The sequence below is a fragment of the Strix aluco genome, chromosome 12, assembly GCF_031877795.1.
Source record: "Strix aluco isolate bStrAlu1 chromosome 12, bStrAlu1.hap1, whole genome shotgun sequence".
NCBI lineage: Eukaryota > Metazoa > Chordata > Aves > Strigiformes > Strigidae > Strix > Strix aluco.
The window spans coordinates 7,431,715-7,454,657 of NC_133942.1; the positions used below are offsets into that span (position 1 = coordinate 7,431,715).

At 40.1% G+C, this 22,943-nt stretch overlaps 1 protein-coding gene across 3 annotated transcripts in view; it reads left to right on the forward strand.

Moving 5' to 3' along the window:
• ACSBG1 (acyl-CoA synthetase bubblegum family member 1) overlaps positions 1-22,707 on the forward strand; it is a 51,678-nt gene extending 28,971 nt beyond the window's left edge. For 2 of the 3 annotated variants that reach the window (XM_074837506.1, XM_074837504.1), the window contains exons 6-14: positions 1,051-1,131; positions 3,956-4,105; positions 6,352-6,528; positions 7,027-7,208; positions 8,279-8,512; positions 9,097-9,314; positions 11,844-11,983; positions 13,027-13,273; positions 13,962-22,707. In XM_074837506.1, the coding sequence (XP_074693607.1) occupies positions 1,051-1,131; positions 3,956-4,105; positions 6,352-6,528; positions 7,027-7,208; positions 8,279-8,512; positions 9,097-9,314; positions 11,844-11,983; positions 13,027-13,273; positions 13,962-14,038 (1,506 nt within the window). In that variant the 3' untranslated portion in view covers positions 14,039-22,707. The remainder of the gene's footprint in view (positions 1-1,050; positions 1,132-3,955; positions 4,106-6,351; positions 6,529-7,026; positions 7,209-8,278; positions 8,513-9,096; positions 9,315-11,843; positions 11,984-13,026; positions 13,274-13,961) is intronic. The other variant, XM_074837505.1, reaches the window with a different exon arrangement.
• Positions 22,708-22,943: the final 236 nt, after the last annotated feature.

Here is a 22,943-nt window from a genome sequence, read left to right on the forward strand (position 1 = left end):
CATATAAGTTATATATCAATTACTTTGTATTTTGCAGTTTTGTTTTATGTGCAATTTGAAGGAAGAGACATTTTTATAAGTATTCTGGAAAAGCATGCAATCAGACAAGCCTTCTTGCAGTATTGTAAGCCGGCTTTTACGGTAACAGTATCATTGACTAAATACCAGGCTATGCTGTCATGAATGTGGAGAGAAGAATATAAATTGAGGAATTCAAGGGATTTGATTCATACACATTTCTATCTAGAAAAAGAAAAGACAGTTCAGGCCAGCGCTGCTTTATCCAGCTGAGGGTGTTCAGAAATTTTTTTTCCTGGAAGAACCCAAGACTGAAATAACATTTCAATTGTTATCCTTCTAATAATATATACGTAATGACTACCATCAAGCCACTGCTTTTGTATTAGCACAGATTGATCAAGTCAGTTCAAAATGTGATTAATTCAAAGGCATCTATGAGGCACTGCGTCCCACAAAGTTCAGTGAAATGTTCTTTGTAGGCCATGCAAAGCAGAGAAAGAGCTACTGAAAGCAGCAGCCATTGCAGCCTGCCTGTAAGCCTGCAGCATTATATTTTTATTTATCCTTAAAATGTGCATATGGCTTCCTTTTTTCTTTAAGAAGGTAGAATGCTTTTTTAGCAGTTTAACAACAGTTTCACTGAGGGACTTCCTCTATCTTAATTGGTAACCACAGCAGCTAGGATCAGCTTCTAGCTTGAGTTAGACTGTTCCTTGATGTGCCCTTATGAGAAAGGATCCTGAGGAGCCATTTCTGGTGTATTTTTTGACTGAAAACAGATTTTCTAGAGCAGACTGTGTAGCGTCTCTCTTTTCCCCCTCTTTCTTTTCTCTTTCCCCCCTCGCTCCCCTGCTTGTTGAGCTAATTGGTTGTGAGTTTAGGGGAGAATATTTGAGGGCGGAGGGAAAGAAGAGGTTTCTTGTACTGTCAAGCCATTACAGTTTTGACAGTATTTTAGTGAAAAAAAAACCCCAAAACACACAAGATATGAATAATAATGAATAAATTTGTTTTAAAAAAATCCAACAGATCTGGAATCGCTTACCACACTTGAAAGCTGTTGTGCTATACAAGGACTCCATTCCAGAGAGACATCCAAATTTGTATACGGTATGTGAATGCTAGAACAGAGTTATAATTCATGGCCGATTACTTATTTGGTGAGTTTTTACTATGTTTAATCTGTGGAATGTCTACCATCCAGAATGCATTTCTGTGTTCCAGCAAACACATTCAAAAGCTTCATCAGCTTTTTCTGTTCAATTTACCTGTAACTTCATGTTTGATACTTGACACTTAAAATTAGAGCTACATTGTTTACCTGTCCATCTTGTGTTTTTCTGGCTTTTTATTTGACTGGATTAACAAAACACCTCTAGGCTTCAGGTGGGAATATGTACTCTCAAACTGGTAAAAATAAAAGTTGTCCACTGGTGCTAGTGAAAATTCAATTGTGGTTAGTTAGACTGGATCCAAGAACATGAAAATGATTGTACTTTTACAGATGATAGTTGCATTTTGTTTGCACCAAATATTTGCAGTGATAGGCAACAAGTAAAGAGCAATAGCTATGGACTACACAAATAGTAGCATATTTTTTTAGTCTATGTAGAATCTCTGTATCGCATGATAAAACTAAAGCAGGAAAAAAGCACAAAGCCAGGATCAGAAATTTGAGTGGTTGAAGTCTAGCCTTTAATCTAAGAAGTACAAGGACTTGAAGGAGAACAGAGTTTTGTAAACAAGTTTTTCCAATATATTTTGAAAATATAATTGATAATAGTTAAGTAATGAGAATACAAAAATCAGCATTTTAAATGGACTACTGGTACTAGATTTTAGGCTGAAAAACTTCAACTGGGGAAAAGAAGGTATTAGTGAAGTGTGAACAGCATAGAAATATTTTAAAATATTTGCAGTTTAGATAATCTGAGGGGTTACTAGGTACACAAGAAAAAAGTCTGCACTTGTTTTAATCATATTCTTTTGCTATGTGGAATAGCATGTAACTGTTAATAATAAAAAGTTATTGTTACAATACCGTAAGTGCTGGTATAGGGTATGCCTTGCATCTCAGTACAATAAAAAAAGTAATACAAAGATGATCTTACTGTTTAGATTTGTTAGTAAAAAGAATAAATGCTAGCTGTTAGTTCTGGAACAACAGTCAGTTGCTGAAACCTAAATGCCTGAGAATTGATATATTTGAAAATCCTCCTGTTCAGGTGTCATGTGGGATACGTTTTCTCAATGGAGAAGGGTAGCTGTGAGAGTGTCTGACAGTTGCCATAGTTTATGTTGTCTAAAGGAAAAATTGGAGATCAAATTGCCAAAGGCAGAAATGATTGTTTATTAGATTTGATGTAAAGCAAACCGCCCAAACCACATGGCATTTGATAAAAGGGATTTGTGTTGCAAGTTGACAGCTAACATGTAATGAGCAATTGCTACAGCGTGGGCAGGGCCCTAGTTCACTGATCAGTGCACGTTTCCAGAAGGCAAACACAAAGTCAGTAGCGTGTGTGACTGTTTGTTTGTACCTTTCATACCCTGTGGAATGGGAACGCTCTCTGTTGCAGGTACTGTTCAGTAAACACAGCCTAGGCAACAGACTTAGTGATTAATGCATTCTAGTATGAGAAGACAGTAAGGTCAGGGAAACAGGAACAACTGCTAAGTCACGTAGAAACAATTACATCCTTGACACCTTCAGACCTTCTAGGAGCTAGTGAAATTGATGCAGCCGTGTTCTGTGGGAAGGGATAAAATGTGACAAATCTTCTACTTGGTACAGAGCTGTGCACTGTACTACCTCTCTCTTCATAGATGTGGTTTGTTGGAAGAAAGTATAAAACTGATGAAAAATCCTTAGGACAGCCTTGCCATCCAAGAAAAGGAAGTCTAGGTGCCACACAGGCTAGCTATTGTAACACACTGGCAATGGCAGAGGTCTGAAGGAAACAATGAACTCCTCCTCAAGCACAGACTCTCCTTTTTAACCTCTGCTGTCCTTCACATCATCCTCTTTACTGCTATGTGGTCCTAGATACATCTTCAAGAAATCATTAAAGAACAGAGGTGCTGCATCTTGCATTTGAATAATACAGTTCTGTAGCATAGTATGAATTATCTCATTCCAATGGGAAACTGACAGTTTGGTTATTGACTTTCTTAAAAAATTTTGTGACACCCTGATTTTTAATTAGCTTTGAAAGCAATGGTACACTTAGCAGCATATCAGGTGCATGCAATAGAAGTATCTGGGAGCAACCAATATAATACAGAGGATCAGATTCAGCATTCTTCTGGGCCAATTTGCATGGCACAAAAGTCCAGCATCATAAAAGGTTTAGCTCATTCTAGATTGAGTCAAATTTGAATGGAAGTTGTGACCAGCATCATATGCTCTGTTTGCTATAAAATAGCAGATAATTTGGGCAGACATTCACACATATAGATAGTGATGCTTCTGCTAAGAAGCTTTCACTCAATTGCTTTATATTTATATTTGTATTTAAATAGAGAACAAGGAATAATAGATAGAATGTCACAAGTGTACTCTTACTTAAAAACAGAACATCTACATTCCTTTACTGAAAATTACTCTAACAGTGTGAGATAGAAACAGAATTTTAGCCTCTGTCACTTGTCCATGGTATCCATCTTGGAGGGGGAATAGTATTACCATTCCCTTCTTAGACATTGAAAAGACTCATGGCAGCACAATTCGAGATAGTCTATTTGCAATTCACGTGTGAAGTTCTAAGCTAGTCTTATATTTCTTACATAGGCAAGACCTGGGGACACTTGCCTTGGAAATACGTTCAGAGAAGGCACGGAAGTTTTCTGCCATTTTTGAGAGTGATAAGGTACCTCATCTTTCCCACTTGTAAGAAGCCATTTGATATGATGTATTTTCTGTTGCACATTCCAGATGGAAGAGTTTCTGGACTTGGGAGATGACATATCTGATACTACTTTGGATGATATTATTAATTCCCAAAAGCCAAATCAGTGCTGTGTGCTAATATACACATCCGGAACAACTGGAAAGCCAAAAGGAGCCATGCTGAGTCATGACAATGTATGTACTCCAGGCTCTTCCTTTAGTATTGAGGATATTTATTCCTGTGTTTTGAAATGACTGGTACATACTAGAGCCTTGAAATCCTGTTGCTTTTACAACATGGATAGTGTACGACAAAGCAATATTCAAAATGCAGTTGGTGTTTCTGGTAAAGTATAAGCAAGGTAAAGAATGAAACTCCATTCAAACTAGCACTTCACAAGGTTGAGCAGTTTATTATGAGTATGAACTTTTTATTCACTGGTTTTCTTGTGAGATAAAATGCATGTATTCATAAATGTCATTCACAGATTGCCATAAAGTCTCTCAGGTGATGTCACAGGTCATCTTAAACAAATCTTATACATCAGCCAGCCACTATCAAAACAGCCTGATAGACTGCTTTTGCAAATTTTATTAAAATTGGGGGTGGATGTGTGGGTTTTTGTACTTTGGCATTATTGTATTCCTAGGCTTGGGTTTCTGTATCTATCACTGGAGGATAATACAACTCCAGTGCATAGTGCTGGTATTTACAGTATCCCTACCTGCATTGTTGCGAACAGAAAATTTTCCAGTGATAGAGAAAAGCAAAGTTGTTTACAAAAAGAACTTTCTACAGAGGTCTGCTATCAAAGTTCGAAGTGTGGTTGTTTTGGGTTTTTTATATATTTATTTTTTTTTAAGGTGGCTGACCAGGAGTGGAAAGTGGTAGGAAGCCTTTCTTAAACGCATAGACAATCTGTGAAAGGGCTGGTCTAAGTTGTGGCCTCTCCTCTTAAAATAAAGCAGAAACTATTGTAGACGTGCGCACTGTGAGGAGCAATTCACCCAAATGTAAGGAATTAATACAGTAGTATCTGGAAGCCAAACATAGTGGACTTGGTAGACAAAAAGACTGATCTGAAGTTGCAAATCCTATGCTCCTCCATCTCAAAGGAATCTGGTGTCACTTCTGTGTTAGCTGCCAAACTATTCCTGGCTGCTGATCACAAACAGGCTATTTTTATGTTGACGAACAGTGGAAAACATGCCTTGCCTGTAGCTGTGCTGCTGCCTTCTTTAGTCAAAAGATGTTTGCCACTGTCTGTGTGTAAAACCAAATCTGAGTCAGTCATATATGCACCCACACAAATCTGTGAGTTGCCTGCATGCTGCGAGGCTTGGAGGATAAGCAATCAACATAGCAACATCTCGGACATCCCATTCTGCCTACTGCATAAGTCTCCCATAGCCACTTGTCCAATGCTGCCATCTAAACTTGGGGTGGCCTGGCCTGACAGCATGCTGGTCCTTAAACACCTCTCTTGAGAACCTGTATTTCCTTAGACCAAATGTACACTCGTACCTTCTAATTTATTACAAAGAAAAGGAGCTGGCAGGAACATACTGTGATAACAGATATTGCATCTGATTGGTATCTCTTCCCTGCCATCTTGAATGATCTCATTTCTGTGTCCTGCCCTACCCATTTCAGATTATGGACTCCCCTGAGAAAGAGCTGTTTCTTTTTTCATACCATCACATATATTTGTGGGTCTTCCGTATGCTATATTCTGATAATGAAGATATACATATTTAGCATCCTTGAACTGCATCTTCTGAGATAAAAGTGGGAATTAAGAAGAAGGGGGGAAACATCATCCAGTTTCACAAGCAGCACATCCTCAAAAATATTCACCTATGCAGTACCGCTCTGGGGGCTGGGGGAGTGGGAGTGTGTCACTTGTGAACCACTGTGGTGAATATCCCAGAGACTTCCAGAGGAGCAGAATACAGCTGCTATCTTCCTCATTAGTGCTTCACCAGGTGATGATCAATACAAGGCAATGAGCTTGCTGCTGATACTAAGCTGTCTTTTGAGCTCTCTGATCACTGAGTATTGTTCTTTTTCAGGTAAACATACAGACATAGCACTGGTGACAGGTAAACATACAGACATAGCACTGCCCTGCTCAGTATGTCACTAGGGTGTGGGGAGTTGGTAGCATTCACAGCCCAGTCAGGCAGCAGAAAGACTGCATTTAATTAAGTTATCTGCAAGTCTGTGTTGCTGCTAAATTCATCTTGCTTTTGACTGGGTTTCCCCCAGGGAATTGACAGTCTGGTGTGTTGTCAAAGATTGCAATGTCTTCAGCAATTTCTGTGAGCATGGATTCTTCATAGTTACATTAGCATAGCATGAGGATCCTTAGTTTGTGTTAAAAGGAAAAAAAAAACCCCACAACACCATACCTAATGTGTTTTATTATTTATTTAAACAGATAACTTGGACTTCAGCACATTGCAGCAAAGCAGGAGATATGCAACCTGCAGAAGTCCAGCAGGAGTCTATAGTCAGTTATCTTCCACTCAGCCACATAGCTGCGCAGATATACGACCTGTGGACTGGAATCAAATGGGGAGAGCAAGTTTACTTTGCTGAGCCAGATGCTCTGAAGGTATCTGTCTCGTATTGCACCTAATTCTTGCACTTCTTCCTCTTAGAAGACATTCCAAGGAGAGAATATAATCTTTGAAGAGATGCAGAGGGTGAAGATTGAGAGTCCATTATTGTAAGAATGATGGAAAATTAAAATCCATTGGACTTATGATCCAGTGCTTTAGACTCCAATTAAAAGATATAATCCAGATTCATAAGGTTCTTTCATAAGGCAGAAGGGTGTGCATCTAAAGCAAAAGAAGTATAAGCAATTTTTGGAGGAAAGGGAGGCAGAAGGAACTAAACCACTGTGCATTTTCCTTCTTGTGTATGTACCTCCCCTGATGTGTCAGAGCTGGCACACGTTAGTGCATATGTCTGACTGAAGTAGGTTCAGCAGTCCTTCTTTATATCCTACATGTTATACATGTTAGTATTGCAAGATGCAGACTGCATCACCAAAGCTGTGTATCACTGCTGTGTGCAATGTTTTGAAATGATTTAATAATTTTAACAGGGCAGTTTGATCAACACACTAAAAGAAGTGCAGCCAACATCTCACATGGGAGTTCCCCGAGTATGGGAGAAAATCATGGAGAAATTAAGGGATGCTTCTGCTCAGTCAGGCTTTATGAAGAAGAGAATGCTGTCATGGGCTATGTCACTTAGCTTAGAGAGGAACCTCAACTGCTCAAGCAGGTATGTATTATAATGAGTGAGATTTCTGTCAATCTGGAAGTACCTATCTGCTTGTAATAAACTATGAAGCATCAGTGAGTCTCTGAGTGTAAATGGGTAACATTTGGCCTGGCAACAGAGCAAATATAATGCAAGAGGGAGGGTGTAGTTATCAATTACATTAGGCTGATCTTAAACACAAGTGACTGTTAAAAGTGTCCCGCCGTCCTCCCTGAGAACATACTCCCACTAACACGTCCCCCAACTCTGTGTCTTCTGTGAATTGAACAGGTTAGTTTTCAGCTGGGAGAGTTGCCTGATGTTGCACCATGTGACTGTGCAAGTGCTAGGTACTGGTGTGAAGAAAGGCCATGAATCTGAAGGAGGTGTATGTGAGGGGGGAGGTTTTGGGGGACAGCCCAGACAAACTGGCTCATTACAGTTTGGGGTGTGCACCATGTGAGTAAGAACATCTCATCTCCACACAGTCACCCGCGGGACTCAGGGACACCCACTGGAAATTCTCTGAGCTCTAAGTACATTATCTCTGTTCTGAATAGCATTGGTGTTTTCCTCCATAAGATTGCACAGATAAAGAATGTTGTATAAATTCAAATATTAACTTAATTTACAATCCTTTCCCGTTCCAAAGTTCTTTAAAGCGTGACACAATGAAGTGTGAAATTGCTTACAGAAAATGGTATTCCAAAAGATCATGCAGTGATACTGCTTTGCTTGTCTGATCATTCAGCTTCTCAGGTCCTGCAGATTTTAGTTGCATAGATTCTCAGAGACACATTTAACTGATAAAGAATCAGAAATACAAGAGCTTTGTACAGTACATTTTTATAGATTCTTTATGTATTTGCCATATTCAGACACCTCAAGTTGGAGTTCACTAGCAGTGAAAGATGCTGAATAAATGAAAAAAGAATAAATATGTAACCTGTTCTTACTGATGTAACTTCTGTCAACGCCCAAAACCAGATGGCAAATATATCTCTAAGCAAAATTTGTGTCTGATTTTGTTTCAGAAATTTCATAGGTTGCTCTGACTTACTGTCTCCTTCTCTTGTGTGTTTTGTACTCAGCAGTGATTTAAAGCAATTCTGGACAAGGCTAGCAGACTACTTCGTGCTTGCAAAAATACGCAATGCACTAGGCTTTTCTTCCTGTCAGAAGCACTTTTCTGGTGCTGCTCCTCTCAATACAGAAACACTCTATTTCTTCTTGGGTCTGAACATCACCCTGTATGAGGCCTATGGGATGAGTGAGACCACAGGCCCACATTGCCTATCTGGGCCTTACATTTACAGGCAACACAGGTAATTTTACTTCCTTACTTCCTTTTTTTTTTTTTTTTTAATATGGTATGTTTCATTGTATCTATGAGAAGAGTATATACTAAATTCAGCAAACATTGCTTATTTTATTTTCTCTCAGTGTGTTTCTAATCTATTGTGACTTGAGGAGGCAAAATAACTTCCAGGTCAGAAGCTGAACACGTTGCTTCCGTAGCATGCCACGCCAAGAGCACTGAAAGTGATCTACAGCATTATATGCAGAACACAGTTACTAAATCTGATATATATCCTAGCCCTGGCCCGGGGTAGGATAACTTTCAAATGCAAGACTTCAAATACAAAAGTGTTTTTATGTCTGAAGATACAGAGGGGGGAAAAAAAACAGGAAACACGGGACAATATAGACAGCCAAAAAGTGCTTAGATACTCTAAGATATCTCCCCTAGTGAATTAATATTCCATAGCTTTCGGACAGTTACAGTAGGGTGTTATTTATAGTCACTAATATGTCGATAGGTTCAGGGATTTGGCATGTTAGACATCTTATCAGTATTATGCTTAGTATTTCTATGCTCCTTGTGTTTTTCTGTGCTCTTCTCCGATAGCTGTGGTAAACCAGCACCTGGCTGCAAAGTGAAATTGGTGGACAAAGATACAGAAGGCAGTGGAGAAATCTGTTTCTGGGGAAGGACTGTTTTCATGGGTTATTTAAATATGGAAGACAAAACAAAAGAAGCCTTTGATGAGGATGGGTGGCTGCATTCTGGGGATTTAGGAAAACTAGACAAGGATGGCTTTCTCTATGTCACTGGAAGAATTAAAGGTAATAAGCAAAATCTTGACCCATGTTTATGGTAACTGTTCAGCACTGTTCAGTCACACGTCAGATATGGCCCATCAAATTAAGTGTCTTTCCTCTAATGCTAGCAGCACTGACCTAATAGGAAGGTAAAATAAACTTTCCTATGAGGAAACCATGGCGTGCCCTGTTCAGGAAAGGTTTCCCTCTAGTCTGTAACAGGTGGAGATGATTCAGTTCCTACAGTGAGGCTTTTTATCTCCCAGACCTTTATTCAGTATTAATTCCAATTAGTAATATAAAATAATAATGCAGGTTTAATGTGTCATCTTTGATTCTAATGGTCCATTAAGCTGTCCAGTCTCCCTCTGAATCTTGCTACATTGTCTTAATTGCACATTAGAATGTTTAGACAGTAACGAGAGACAACCCTCTGTTACACAGAAACTGTTGCTGTAGGTCAGAGCTAGGTTCCTCTGATGCCTTAGGTGATGTGTTTGCAGAGACTAGTATAGAAACTTGAGAGCAGAGGGAAAGTTAAAGTTAAAACAATAAACCGACATGGTATTACAGTACATAGCTTGAAGTCTCATGAGAATAAGACTGGTCACTTGCGTACTTCGAAGCTTTTTTTCGCAATATATGTTCAGAGTGGGATTGGTCACAGTTGAGATGTAACTAAAGAAGATTTAAAAATTGAGTAACTATCATCTTAGAATATATGATGAATCACTAGGGAGATAACATGGATGAGTGAATTTGTCATAGGATGACATAGTGTCCTGTTAGGAATCAGGACTTAAGTAGATACTATTAATAGCCTGCACCAAATGCAGCTATCTTGATTTTAACTTGCTTTCTTGTCTGATTCATTTTCCTTTAGCATAGCAGTTAGCAACTCCTAGTTTCATCTCATCATAACATTTGTGTTTCACTTACATCTTCTTTGATTGCTGAACTAATAACAATTACTCTAAATTACAGGATAGTCAGACCATCTGGAATAAAATAACTGTCCAGTTTCATTAAAGTTTTAAATCCAAGTCCAAATAAGGTAAAATCTAATAGAAGGTAGTAAAGAAGCTTTTCTTCTAGTGACTGAAACAGGACTTCTTCCTTTGGTTCTGTTGGTCTTATGAGTTTTAGGACTCATTAACTGCAAAGCACAAAGATGTAACTAGGTGCGTCCATACAGGGGAGGTATTTATAGAGGTGTGGAAAAAGTTGTTACATTACAGTTGTCTGGATCAGACAATGAAAAACTAAATGCCAGAGAGATTGGTAGAGGATCTAAGACAAAGACAGGACTAAGGCAAAAGGAGGGTGGAATGAAAGCAAAACATAGACCTAGACAAGTTTGGAAACACAACTAACTTTGGTATGTATCTGTGGTTTGACACAAGTCTCTCATTCTATGAACGCTACTTGTGCTTCCTCAAAAGTGTGCAGTGTGTTGACTAGGGAGAGAAATAACTTTTATAGTTATGAAATCAATGCCTATTCCATACCAGAAGGTTGAGTATAGACTGGAAGTTGTTTCTCATCATAGGTCTGATGGAGCGGTAGAGATGGTAGGGCCCAAACCTGTGAATGCCAAAAGGGGGTTAGATTCCCTTGATTGCATCTAAATTCTTCAAGTTTAACGCTGACAGGGAATCAGGTACCAACCCGATCCTTAATACATACACTCAGCTGCATCGTTACACAAAGGACTGGTGTACCATTTGTCTGTATTATTTGTTGAAGCATGTTCTGAAGTGCTGCAGAGATTATTATTTCAGGACAGTGAGAAGTCATTAGTGTAATGAAAGAGCTGGAATTTACTTAGATAATACTCAAGTTTGTAATAATGCCCATGAATATATGTATTATACTTTAGAGCAAATGCATTCAAATAAAAATGCACATTCCTTTATGAGTAGAATAAGGTATCACTACTGTTGTTTACAAACCTTAAAAATATTAAGATTCCAGTCTGTCATTATATTCCCCTCGTGTTAAAAGTGGGGCAGGAATCATTACTTCCAGTGCAATGTTCCTCTCTTGACCTCTCCCTCGCACTCCTCTCTCCTTTCTCTCCACATTGCTTTTATGGACCCTCCCTGCAGTAGTAACTTGTTTTTGTCTGACCCCTCTTGGTGGCTTTCAGAATTAATCATGATGTTAATGGACTTGTTTTTTAGTGAGGTAGCAACAGTAAAATAGAGAGTGAATCCTATGCTAATTTGGAAGAGATGATTGCTCACAGAAAAACTACAGATTACACAACAGTGCCTTGAGAATAACTAACCTATTACTGGGTTATGTAAAAGTTATCTGGAGCAAATATATTATGCTTAGGGAGAACTGAGAACTTGAGCACATATTTGAAAAATATTAGCATTTTTATTTTGAAGATAATTGCTTAATAGGCTTTGTTCTCTTTCAAAACATTATCTTTGAAAAAAAATTTCTTTTATTCTTTATGTTGGAATAACAGTGGATCGATCCAGACATTACCCTCGTCTGTGGAATTTATTTGAATTCAACTAACAGCCTTTCTTTTTTGTCTAGATTTGATTATTACAGCTGGAGGTGAAAACGTGCCTCCAATTCCAATTGAAGATGCTGTTAAAAAAGAACTCCCAATTGTTAGTAATGCTATGGTGATCGGAGATAAAAAAAAGTTTTTGGCAATGTTGCTCACCTTAAAGGTAAACCAGTTTTAATATTGATTCCAGTGAAATTATACACCTGCATCTAACAAAAGATGAAGAATTTTGAAGAATTTCTAAAAAGACCCAAAATTAGATAGGAGGACATTAGTGGGGAAAAAAAAAAAGTATAGCAACTACAGACCAAATCCTGATGGACTAAACTTCTTATGCTTAGATGTATCTGCTAAACATCTGCGTGCTTACTGCTATTTCTCCTATACATGTAATAACACCTATATTTTATTTAAATGCAAATTTTTAATTAAGAAATGTCGAAAGAGTGAGGAGTCTCTGTAACGGAGCACAATAATAGCTTTATTCTTACAGATGAGCAAAGCCAACAAATGTTTCTGTTATGGGCAAAAATGGTTTCTAACAGAAACTTTTCAACAGAAACAGACTTTCCAACAGAAACATTTCTCTACAATTTGTTCTTTTCATAGTACACAAGAAGAATGACTGTAGAACAAAATAATTGATAGCTCTGCTGTGGTATATGCTTTAATTGAGAAATCACTTTTTCCTAAAACATTTGCACTTTATGTTCTGTGTACATACATAGTGAACGACCCTTTAGTTTTTCCTCAAGTTGTTTACCTCTATGACTGATACTCCTTATCTACAGGTACAATAGAAATAATAATTTAAGAAGTCTATCTTCAAAGAATGCTTCTATCTCAGGCTGTTTACATTACACCACAGTAATTCAATCCAATGATGAGCTAAATGTTCGCCTGTAACAATGGAAAATACGGTAGAAATTCAAGGTCTATAGATGGACTTTATTGCCTAATTCATTGGCACGTTTTAAGTTGGTTCATGTCATCTGCATACAAGCCAAAAATACTTGCATTTGGTAGCCAAGTGGAAAGGAAAGCACTATTATCTGTAGGTGTTTCTGCTTTTTAAGGCTTACAGAATGTTTGGGTGTTGATATTGAGCCTTCTTGATTCTTACTAGTTGGGGAGGACCTGATCAGAGAAATATTTAGTGACTTGCAAGAGTGAGCATTTGATGATTCATTTCATTTGATATTTCAGAGTGTGCTGGATCCAGATACGTCTGATCCCACTGACATTCTCACTGAGCAAGCCAGAGACTTCTGCCAGAAGACTGGTAGTAAAGCCACTAAAGTATCGGAGATTGTAGCTACAAGAGACCAGGCGATATACCAGGCCATTCAGGAGGGAATCAACAAAGTCAACATGAATGCTACTAATAGGGTTCATTGTATTCAAAAATGGATAGTCCTGCCAAGAGATTTTTCCATTTCTGGGGGAGAACTAGGTAAGATTTACTGATTTATATGGAGGTATACGCACATTAAAGAGGCTGCTGGTCTAACAGTATCAAATACAGTTTGTATGCCCATTTCTGGCTACAGCCGCTAGAGGGAAAGGAAAAAACTGTTATGCAGTATGTGTTAAAGAATACAAAAATTTGGATTTTTCTGCTGTGTACACATGTATCAATTTGTGCTCATTTACAAATACAGCTCTGTAGATAAATTTCAGATTGCTTTGAGCAATTAAACAGTCAATTCTTGTTAATTCTCCGTGCATTACAGTATTAGTAACTTCCAGTAATAATACTGAAAATTTCTCATTTAAAAAAAAAAAAAAAGCAAGACAGTGAAAGCCTGACAACAGAGCCCCAAACACATTACCAGGCTCTTTGAATGAATGGAAATTGTTTAAAAGCTTTCAGAAACATCATCCTTTATTTTTAATGAAAAAAGTAGTAGCAGTCAGTTGTCCCCCTCCTATCTCCAGCTCCCTCTGAACTCCTCATGCTCATGCAGAGGCAACCTTACATACCATGCTTGCTTCACTTTTAGCAGGTACCTACACTTACAGAGCAGGAGATGTTCTTCCGAACAGGCTCTTCAATAGAAAAATCTTAGGAATCAAAGCTTAAACTGAGTAGAAATTTTTGTTTCTATTTCTGCTCTTGTCACTAACTCCCTCTTTTTAAGGTCCAACAATGAAGTTAAAACGGCTCACTGTGCTTGAGAAATACAGAAATGAAGTAGACTCCTTCTATGAAGAATAAGAAGACTTCCATCCAAGCATTAAGGAAGATCTGTGAGCTAAAGAATTTCCTAATCAAAAGCATTAATGAAGATTTATGCTTGTTTTGGTTTTGTAGTCTATTGAGCTGAACCACTAGAAAACTGCTGTGTCAATTTAGTTGTTCCTGATACTCACCTGATCGTTTGTCCTCTTTTTATATAAGTATCTACACAGTGTGTCCATTTTCTAATACTGTTTTTATTTTATGACCTAAATGATTAAGATGTAAAGCATCCTCTTGTGCTGTATAAAGTGGGTATAACTAATGAATTCCTCCAGACTGAAGTACCGATCTCAGACCAGCCAGGATCGGGGCAACGTGCTGAATCATGACAAACTCACTCAAGTTTATTGAAGGGGGAGCATTGCCAAGAGCAAATGCTGCTGCACTGTATGCAAGCTCCCAATTTATTACCAATTTTATTACCAAATGTAGTTTCACTTCTACTTCTACATCCTACTGACCTTCAGGTTTTGTCTGTTTACTGCTCACACGCTCACCACGCTCTCTGCAGGTGGTGTTCTGACCTGCTGCTTCTCACGCTCGCAACATGGTGTTCCGTAATGCCTCCTCATTTATCCACAATCATTCTTCTAACCTCAAGGTCAGTTTACATTTTGCTAACCACCAATTCTTAATTCCCACATCTCCCCCTTTGTTTTGTAGCTTTGTTCCCACGGCGATCATTGCAATCAGTTGTGGTTTGGCCTTCTGCACTGTGGACAGATGGCGTCATATGTGTCACAGGATGGCAAACCCTGTAAAACAAATCAAACATCCCAGGCCTGCTAAAACCCACATCCGTAGGTTCAGACCTGCAACCCATTGCCTAGGGTTGAGCCAGGATAAACTTTTGCCTAACTCTCTCATGATGTCATCATGTGCTGATTTCTGAATCTCAATTAATTCATGCTGTAATGAATTATGTAGTTTGTTAACCTGTTGTTGCAGATTGCTAGCAAAGGCTCCTTGTAGATGCATTGTAACCAGCTCTCATGTTGTATCCTTTGGTAATGTTATTCATAACCTGTACCACCATATGGGCTGTTGGAACAGAATGTACAAGGGCCGTAGAGGCTACCATGGCTGTGACCACAATTCTAATAGCCGAGATAACAAAGGCTATCAGCCAGCCAATGAATCACTTTTGTTGTTTTGCTGCAACTTGTCTCAACAGCTTGTTTAATTGAGACAGTCCAGAGTCACCCTCTCAAGGGCGAGTAAGATTGACTGGTAGCCATAATTGAGATCTAGGAATTTAAAGGAAAATTCAGATCTAGGATTTAAAGGAAAAGTTACTGTAAGATTATAGCTAGATACATTGGCCATAGATAGACAACTAAAATAGTGAGGATCTGTAATGGTGATCTGATATCAGTCACTACTATTGCTTATTTGTGTCTCTTTTCCAGCCAACAAAATATATAGATGAGTTGTACAGACGGTCTAAAATACAGGTGCTGTTGTGGCTGCAGCGGTACACATGCACCCCCCTCCTCCTGTGGACATACACGTGGAGGGGCATCCACATAAAATGTTATATTGGCAATATTCAAATTGCATGACTGATTCTCTGTGTCTCGAGGAGGAAGCCAAACCCCTCCAGTCCACTGTGTGTCGTTATTGGCTACCAGTACATCAGGATCCCACCAGCTTACTGGGGCAAAAAATGATGGGTTGATGATGTGTGCCCAGCTGCTCCCAGCAAAAATAACAGACCTATACTTACCGCTGAGTTGGTGGAAATGAGGGCCAAAGAGGCAAGAAAGGTATTTTCCAGTGTTGGCATTGCTCCTACCCATGCCATCATGTCTTCTGCTTTCTGTTGTAGTTGTTTTAGCCTTCCCCAAGTGATAGCTGCAGTCGCCGAGTTCCTAGGGGAACGTAGCCTGCGCATCAATTCCTGCATCGTCAGTTGAGAGATCTGGGGTACTGGGTTGAAGGGTTGATCCTTCCAGCTCATGATAGGGCTTGACTTTTCTTGCTGGTATCCACCGAGGACCTGCGGGTGACAAAACACAAGCATACCCCCGCCCCCACACCAGCAGATCTGATGGCCCTCTCCAGGTTGGGTCTCCTTCGGGATCCTTATACAAGACCCACAGTTTAACTATAGAGTCCATTGTGGTGCTAAAATGACGTTCTGCTGCTGTCAAGGCAAACCAATTTTTGTTTAAAAAATTAAGAATATATGAAGCCATTGCCAGCTGATTATATGGTGTGTCCAGAGAATTCCCCCTTCTTTGTTTTAAAATCAAGGCTTTTAGTGTAGCATGTGCACGTTAGACTAGTGCCTGTCCTGTGGGGATATGCGGAATATCTGTCTTATGCTGAATCCCCCACTGGTGCAAAAATAGTTGTATTTTCTGAGCTGTGTAGCTGGGCCCATTACCGGTTTTAATTTCTTTCAGCACTCCCATGTTTGCAAAACAGCTCTACCAACGACTCTGTATGTGTGTGGCCTTTTCCCTGAGGCTGGAGTGGCATGTATCATCCCAGAGAATGTATCAACAGTTAGGTGAACCCACCATAAGCGACCAAACGATGGTATATGTGTTACATCTCTCTGCTAAATTTAATTGGCTTTCAGGCCTCTGGGATTCACTGCATTGGCAGGGGGGGTACCCCTGGTCTGCTGGCAGTCTGGGCAAGCTTGGATGATGTCCTAAGCCTGTGACTTAGTGAGGTCAAATGTCTTCTGCAGGTTCCATACATTTTGGTGGAAAAAGTCATGAGAAGCCTGAGCTTTTTGAAAGGCTAGCGTGGCTGCTACAGCTGCATCTGCCCAGGCATTCCTTTCTGTCAACGGTCCAGGCAAAGCAGTGTGTGACCGAATATGGGTGATAAGGAGAGGGTACCAATGCTTGTCAATCAATGCTTGCAATGCTAAAAACATAGACAACAGTTTCCTATCATCGATTTCTTTTACTAACGCCATCTCTAGTCACTGTATGACCTTAACTACGTACGCCAAGTCAGCGACCATCTTTATTTCCTGCTTCAGAAACATTTGCAGGGCTAGGATAGCTGCTCGTAATTCAGTTCTCTGTGTGGAACCCTCTTGATAACATGCACAAGTCTGCCACCTTCCGTCTTGTTTCCATGCAATGCCTGCCCTACCAATCTTGCCAGAGCCGTCTAAAAAAACCGTTAACGCAGTGGAAAGTGGGGTATGGCTGATCTTCTGTACGATTATAAGTGGTAAAATCGGTATGTTTTGTAATATCCTGTTTGCTGGTAATGTCAAAGATATTTTGCCTGTAAAATCCACGAAGGCTATCTGAAAGGTAATAGATTGCAGAAGCAAATAGTTAAGCTGTTCTTTAGTACAGAGCAGACGTATGATCTGTGGATCAAGCCCTGTCAGTGCTTGATATTGCTCTCATCCTTTCTTTACCAGGGTAGCACACTGATCCACAAATGGTGTTATTGTTTTTTCTGGGGTGGCTGATAAAAAATCCACTCCAAATATAATAATTCAGGTGCTAACTGTCCAATAAGAGCTGAGGGATAAGGGGCAGTAGGATATACAAACAACCTAACAGGTACATTGACCCACCAGCAGTCTGCCTGGAATTGTTCAATATGCTCACACACTGTTATCATTTCCCTCCTTGCCTTAGGGGTTATTTGACACGGGAATGTTAAATCTGGGTCTCCCTTTAACAAATCAAAAGGATTTTTTAATTGTTGGGTAGCTATCCTGAGGTACAGTCGTACCCATTTGATTGTTCCTAACAGTTTCTGGAGGTCATTCAATGTCATGACTTCTATATTAAGGCATAACCTTTGCAGCCTAACAGTACAGTAGGTCCATATAAGTCCCAAGTACTTCCACAGCTCTACTTGTATCTTTTTGGGGGCAATCTGAAGCCCTGACTGAACAAGCCAGTTTTGCAATTGCTGATACCCCTTCTGTAAAGCTTCCTGCTCCTTTGCTGCTAATAGAATGTCATCCATATAATGATACATTAAAAGATGAGGGTTTTGTTGTCTAATTGGATAGAGCACTGAGTGGACATAATGCTGGCAAATAGTAGGGCTGTTTTTCATCCCTTGTGGTAACACTTTCCATTGATAACGTTTCATGGGCTGTGCATTATTTATTACGGGTACTGAAAAGGCAAATTTACCCCTATCATTTGGATGTAGTGGGATTGTAAAGAAACAGTCTTTAACATCTATTACAATTAAAAACCAATTCTGAGGTATCATGGTAAGGTTTGGCACACCCAGTTGTAAAGTTCCCATAGACTCCATTACTTCATTTACTGCCCTGAGGTCCTGCAAAAGTCACCACTTTCCACCTTTTTTCGGTATTACAAAAATAGGTGTGTTCCATGGGCTATTAGAGGGTTCAATGTGTCCTGCTTCTAGCTGTTCTTGAACTAAGCATTGAGCATGTTGTAATTTCTCCCCTTTTAGGGGCCACTGATCAACCCATACCAGATTTTGTACTTTCCAAGTCAGTTGAGGCAGGGGATTATGATCGTGGCCCGTTGCCAAAGGCTGGGTCTGAATGTTACATTCCATTGTACCAACAAATCTCTCCCCTATAGATTCAAGGGACAATCCATTATATAGGGCTGTACCTATCCTTTCTGTCCATCTGGACCCTCACTAGGTGTTCTGCTGATCGGGGATGCCAATTAAACTCAGACAGCAGAGTGAAAAGAGTAGGCTGATTTTACTGTTAATAATTAAAGGATATAACTAAGTACTGCAGAAAATAAGCAGTAAGAAAAATACAGAATAGTACACTTACTACATACAGTTAAGCAAGACAATGCACCTAATCATTATTACACAATGGGGAGAATAGTGATTAAGAAAGATCCATCACCACTTGCATATGCTACCAACATCCAGATCCGCAGTCGCTGGGCAGCCCCGGTTACAGTGAGGATTTGGAGTCCCTTTCCCTGCAAGTGGGAAGTCCTACGCGGTGCGTCCATCCCTAGGTGAGGCATCCAAAGTCACGGCAAGCAGGTCCAGCCTTATAGACCAAAAATCAGCAAGCCACAATAACTTGCACCTTTGTTTTGAGCAGAAACATCTGGTTTCATCCTCCTGTTGGATTCCACCCAAAGCCTGGCCAGGGCTCAGGGGAAGAACCAAGGGAGTTTCTAACAAGTTTCTAACACTTGGGTTCTCAGCCTTGAACACTGCTAAACAAGGGAAGTTGGATACACGTTCTCACAGCATTTCATCCTCACTACTAATTACATTTTGTCTAAGCTACATCTTTCACTAGTGAGCATATATATTTTGTTAACGATCAGATACTAATAATTAACGCTAATGGTAATACAGATTTTACTAATTAACAGATACTAATAATAGATAACGTTTAGTTGTAAGGTTCATCTGGAGGTCAACTTTGTTTTATGGCCTATTATTCAGGCCCTAGCACTGCACTAGGCAAGACCCTCTTTGTTGTGGGGCAGATGTGCCACCTATGCTGGTAGCCAATAGTGGGATGTTTTGCTGTTCCCAATCCAATGGCCAGTCATGTTGTGTGATAATAGAAACATCTGCTCCTGTGTCTATAAGACCTTCAAAAGTTCTGCCCTGAATTTTTATTGTCACAATGGGTTTATTTCTCTGAATTGCAGTGGCCCATAGAACGTCTTTAACTCCTGTACTACCAAATCCAGCACTACCCCTCTGAGCTGACCCTGCCTGGGGTACCCAGTACAGCAATATCAGAAGCTGAGCTATTTTTGTTCCTGGGAAATCCTGATGTCTGCAACATTACTTCTATCTCATCCTGATGAGATTAATTACCCCAGGAATTACCCTCAGTCCTTGCATGGACATGCTAGATCCACCCAAAACTAAACCTACCATTCCTGAGGGTAATGGCCCATAGACTCTGTCTGAAGCCAGATATGTATGTTATGTCTGACTCTCTAAGGATCAGTTCTGTGGTAATGACGAGGACCAACCCTGCGCTGCCGCCTGTTGTTGCGTGGAGCTGGTGAACCCTTCAGGCTTCCTGTGGAATATTTGGGGGTTGCTCCAAGAGGCCCAGGCATTTGTCGGGGTGCTGGGCCTCACGCCCCTCCTCCAGTTTTCCAGCAGAGGCATACCATTCTTATCAGATTTTGACCGACATTGATTAGGCCAGTGAAATCCTTTCCCACACCTGGAACAAGGTTTAGAAGGCGATGGGCTTTGCTCCTTTCCTTGTTTACAATCTTTTTGAAAATGCCCAGGCTTTCCACATGAAAAGCAAGTTCCCCTGGGTGCCGCTTGATGTCGTCCCTGCACTGCCGATAAGGCTGCGGCCAGGAGCTGCGCCTTGTGGCCCTCGGTACCTACATATTGGCAAGCTTTCAGATACTCGCCAAGCTCCTGGGTTTTTCCCCAGATCGGTGCAAGCACCTCTCGACAGTCAGTTATTAGCACTGTCATATGCCAGTTGTAATATTAGGGCTTTGGCTGCCTCAGGGTTATCTACCCGTCAAGAGATCACCGCCTGTAAACAATCTATAAATTGCCAATATGACTCGTGAGCCCCTTGTCGGATGGTCGCAAAGGAACCCGCTCTGCGTTCCCCATCAGGTACCTTTTTCCATGCTATTAAAGCAGCTCAGGAGGCCTGGCTAAACAGGCGCTGATCTTGCTGGGCTTGAACGTGGTGGTCCATATACTGCCCTTTGCTGACCAGCGTGTCATAGCCTATCGGTGTACCGTCAGCCACATTCTTCATGGATTGCACAGTACAGAGATCTGCATACTCAGTTTTCCAGATGGAATACTGTGCCGGCATTAATACCGTTGTTATAAGTGCTTGCCAATCCCATGGGACCAATTGATACCCATGAGAGATTGCCTCCAGTATACCTGTTGTAAATGAGCTTTGAAGCCCGTTCTCACTGATGCTTTTCCATAGTTCTTTAAAAACCAGGTAGGGCAGGGACTCATGCTGCAGCTGCTGGTTGGATCTTAAAATTACCAGAAATGCCACAGGGTCCCCATTATTTAGTGCCTCCCTAAAATACGTTTCTAGCCTAGACCTTTTTCCCTGAATCTCTACCGGGAACGCCTCTGGTGGGGGAGGTGGAAAATCCAGATGTACAGATAGTAGTTCCTCATCTTTACCCTTTTCAGCCCTGCTTGCTTCTCCTGGGGGAGCACTGGGAGTTACTTCTTTTTCCTGTCAGGATGGGGTACAGACAGGTTCTACTATTAGGAAGTAGTATTACCAGTGGCTGTAAAGCTGTGTAAATCAATCGCCATGTAAGCAAGACAGAGGTTGGAACTACAATCCCCAGCTCTTTTTTAGTTTTAAACTCCTGTCCAACCTTCCACCATAATGCTAAATCAAAACTTGTCTGCCAGGAACCATGTACAATGCTTAAAGATACAGCGCAGTAACTCATGCAGTTAGTTGATCATGTTACTGAACATTCAAGAGCGGCTTTAAAACTTGCATATACAGCTTTTGTTCCTTAGAAGACCCTGACCTTGTGATTTAAGAGAAAAAGAGGAAGAAAAAACCCTTATGATTTAAGAGAAAGAGAAGAAAAGCCATATGCCAGCAGCTTCCCACAGCCGGGCACTGCTGTCTGGTACTCACCAGATGAATGAATACCGTAGTCCAGACATCACTTTCCTCCTTCGCATACGAGCATGCCGCTGTCTTCTTCAGTTTCCCGTACGGCTCACATGGGGCACCACTTACTGATCCAGCCGGGATCAGGGCGACACGCTGAATCATGACACACTCACTCAAGTTTATTTAAGGGGGAGCATTGCCAAGAGCAAATGCTGCTGCACTGTATGCAAGCTCCCAATTTATTACCAGTTGTTTACCCAGTTTCATTTCTACTTCTACATCCTACTGACCTTCAGGTTTTGTCTGTTTACTGCTCACACGCTCACCACGCTCTCTGCAGGTGGTGTTGTGACCTGCTGCTTCTCACGCTCGCAACATGGTGTTCCGTAATGCTTCCTCATTTATCCACAATCATTCTTCTAACCTCAAGGTCAGTTTACATTTTGCTAACCACCAATTCTTAATTCCCACACTGAAGCACAAAACTTTTTTATGCAGTGATCTTTTTTTTTTGTTGTTGATCTTCTAGAGATGTTGCCTGTAGTTCGTGATGTATTTTGGTAGATCAATAGCGAGCAGTATTGCTTAGTGAAACTGTTACACCACTCCAGTGATAAAGGTAATTGTTAAAAAAAGAATAAAATCAAAAGGGCTGCTTTTTCCCTCCCAGAAACGTTTTTTTTCACTAACAAAATATTTCAGAACCTGAAGACATTCCTCTTCCATTTTTACAGTGGCTAGAATTCAGACTTTTGTGAAAACAACAGCTCATAATTTCTTAAATCCATGTTGAAATAAGCATTACTATTTCTCCTAAAAACAAAAAAATCAAAAAAGTTGGGGGAATAGCTCCTTAAGACTGAAAGACATAAATTAGCAAATACAGGAGCTCTCACATTAAAGTGCTATTTAGAACAGAAACATCTTTAAAATTGTTTACAGCACTCTTTGTTAAGCAAAATAGTTCAGAGGCAGTGTTTGTCAGTGTGTATCTGTATGTTTCAATATTCACATTGTACAAATTCTGATAACTGTGAGCTGCATTTCTTCTTCCCCATATAAAAAATAAATCCTATTATGTGAAGGACATATGTGACAGAAAGTTGTCTAAAGGGTTTGCTGTTCCTAAGTGATCATTGGCAGAGTTCTAACAGCTAACACAAGCAAGCAGCTTACAACACACTGTTCTTGATCAAAGAAATCATGCAGAATAGGATATTGTTTTCATGAAAGTTCCATTACTAGTCTTACGCATCTTACAGACTTAAGATTTGTTGCAAGTACCAATAATCAGCTCCAACACACAGGATAGCAGCCTAG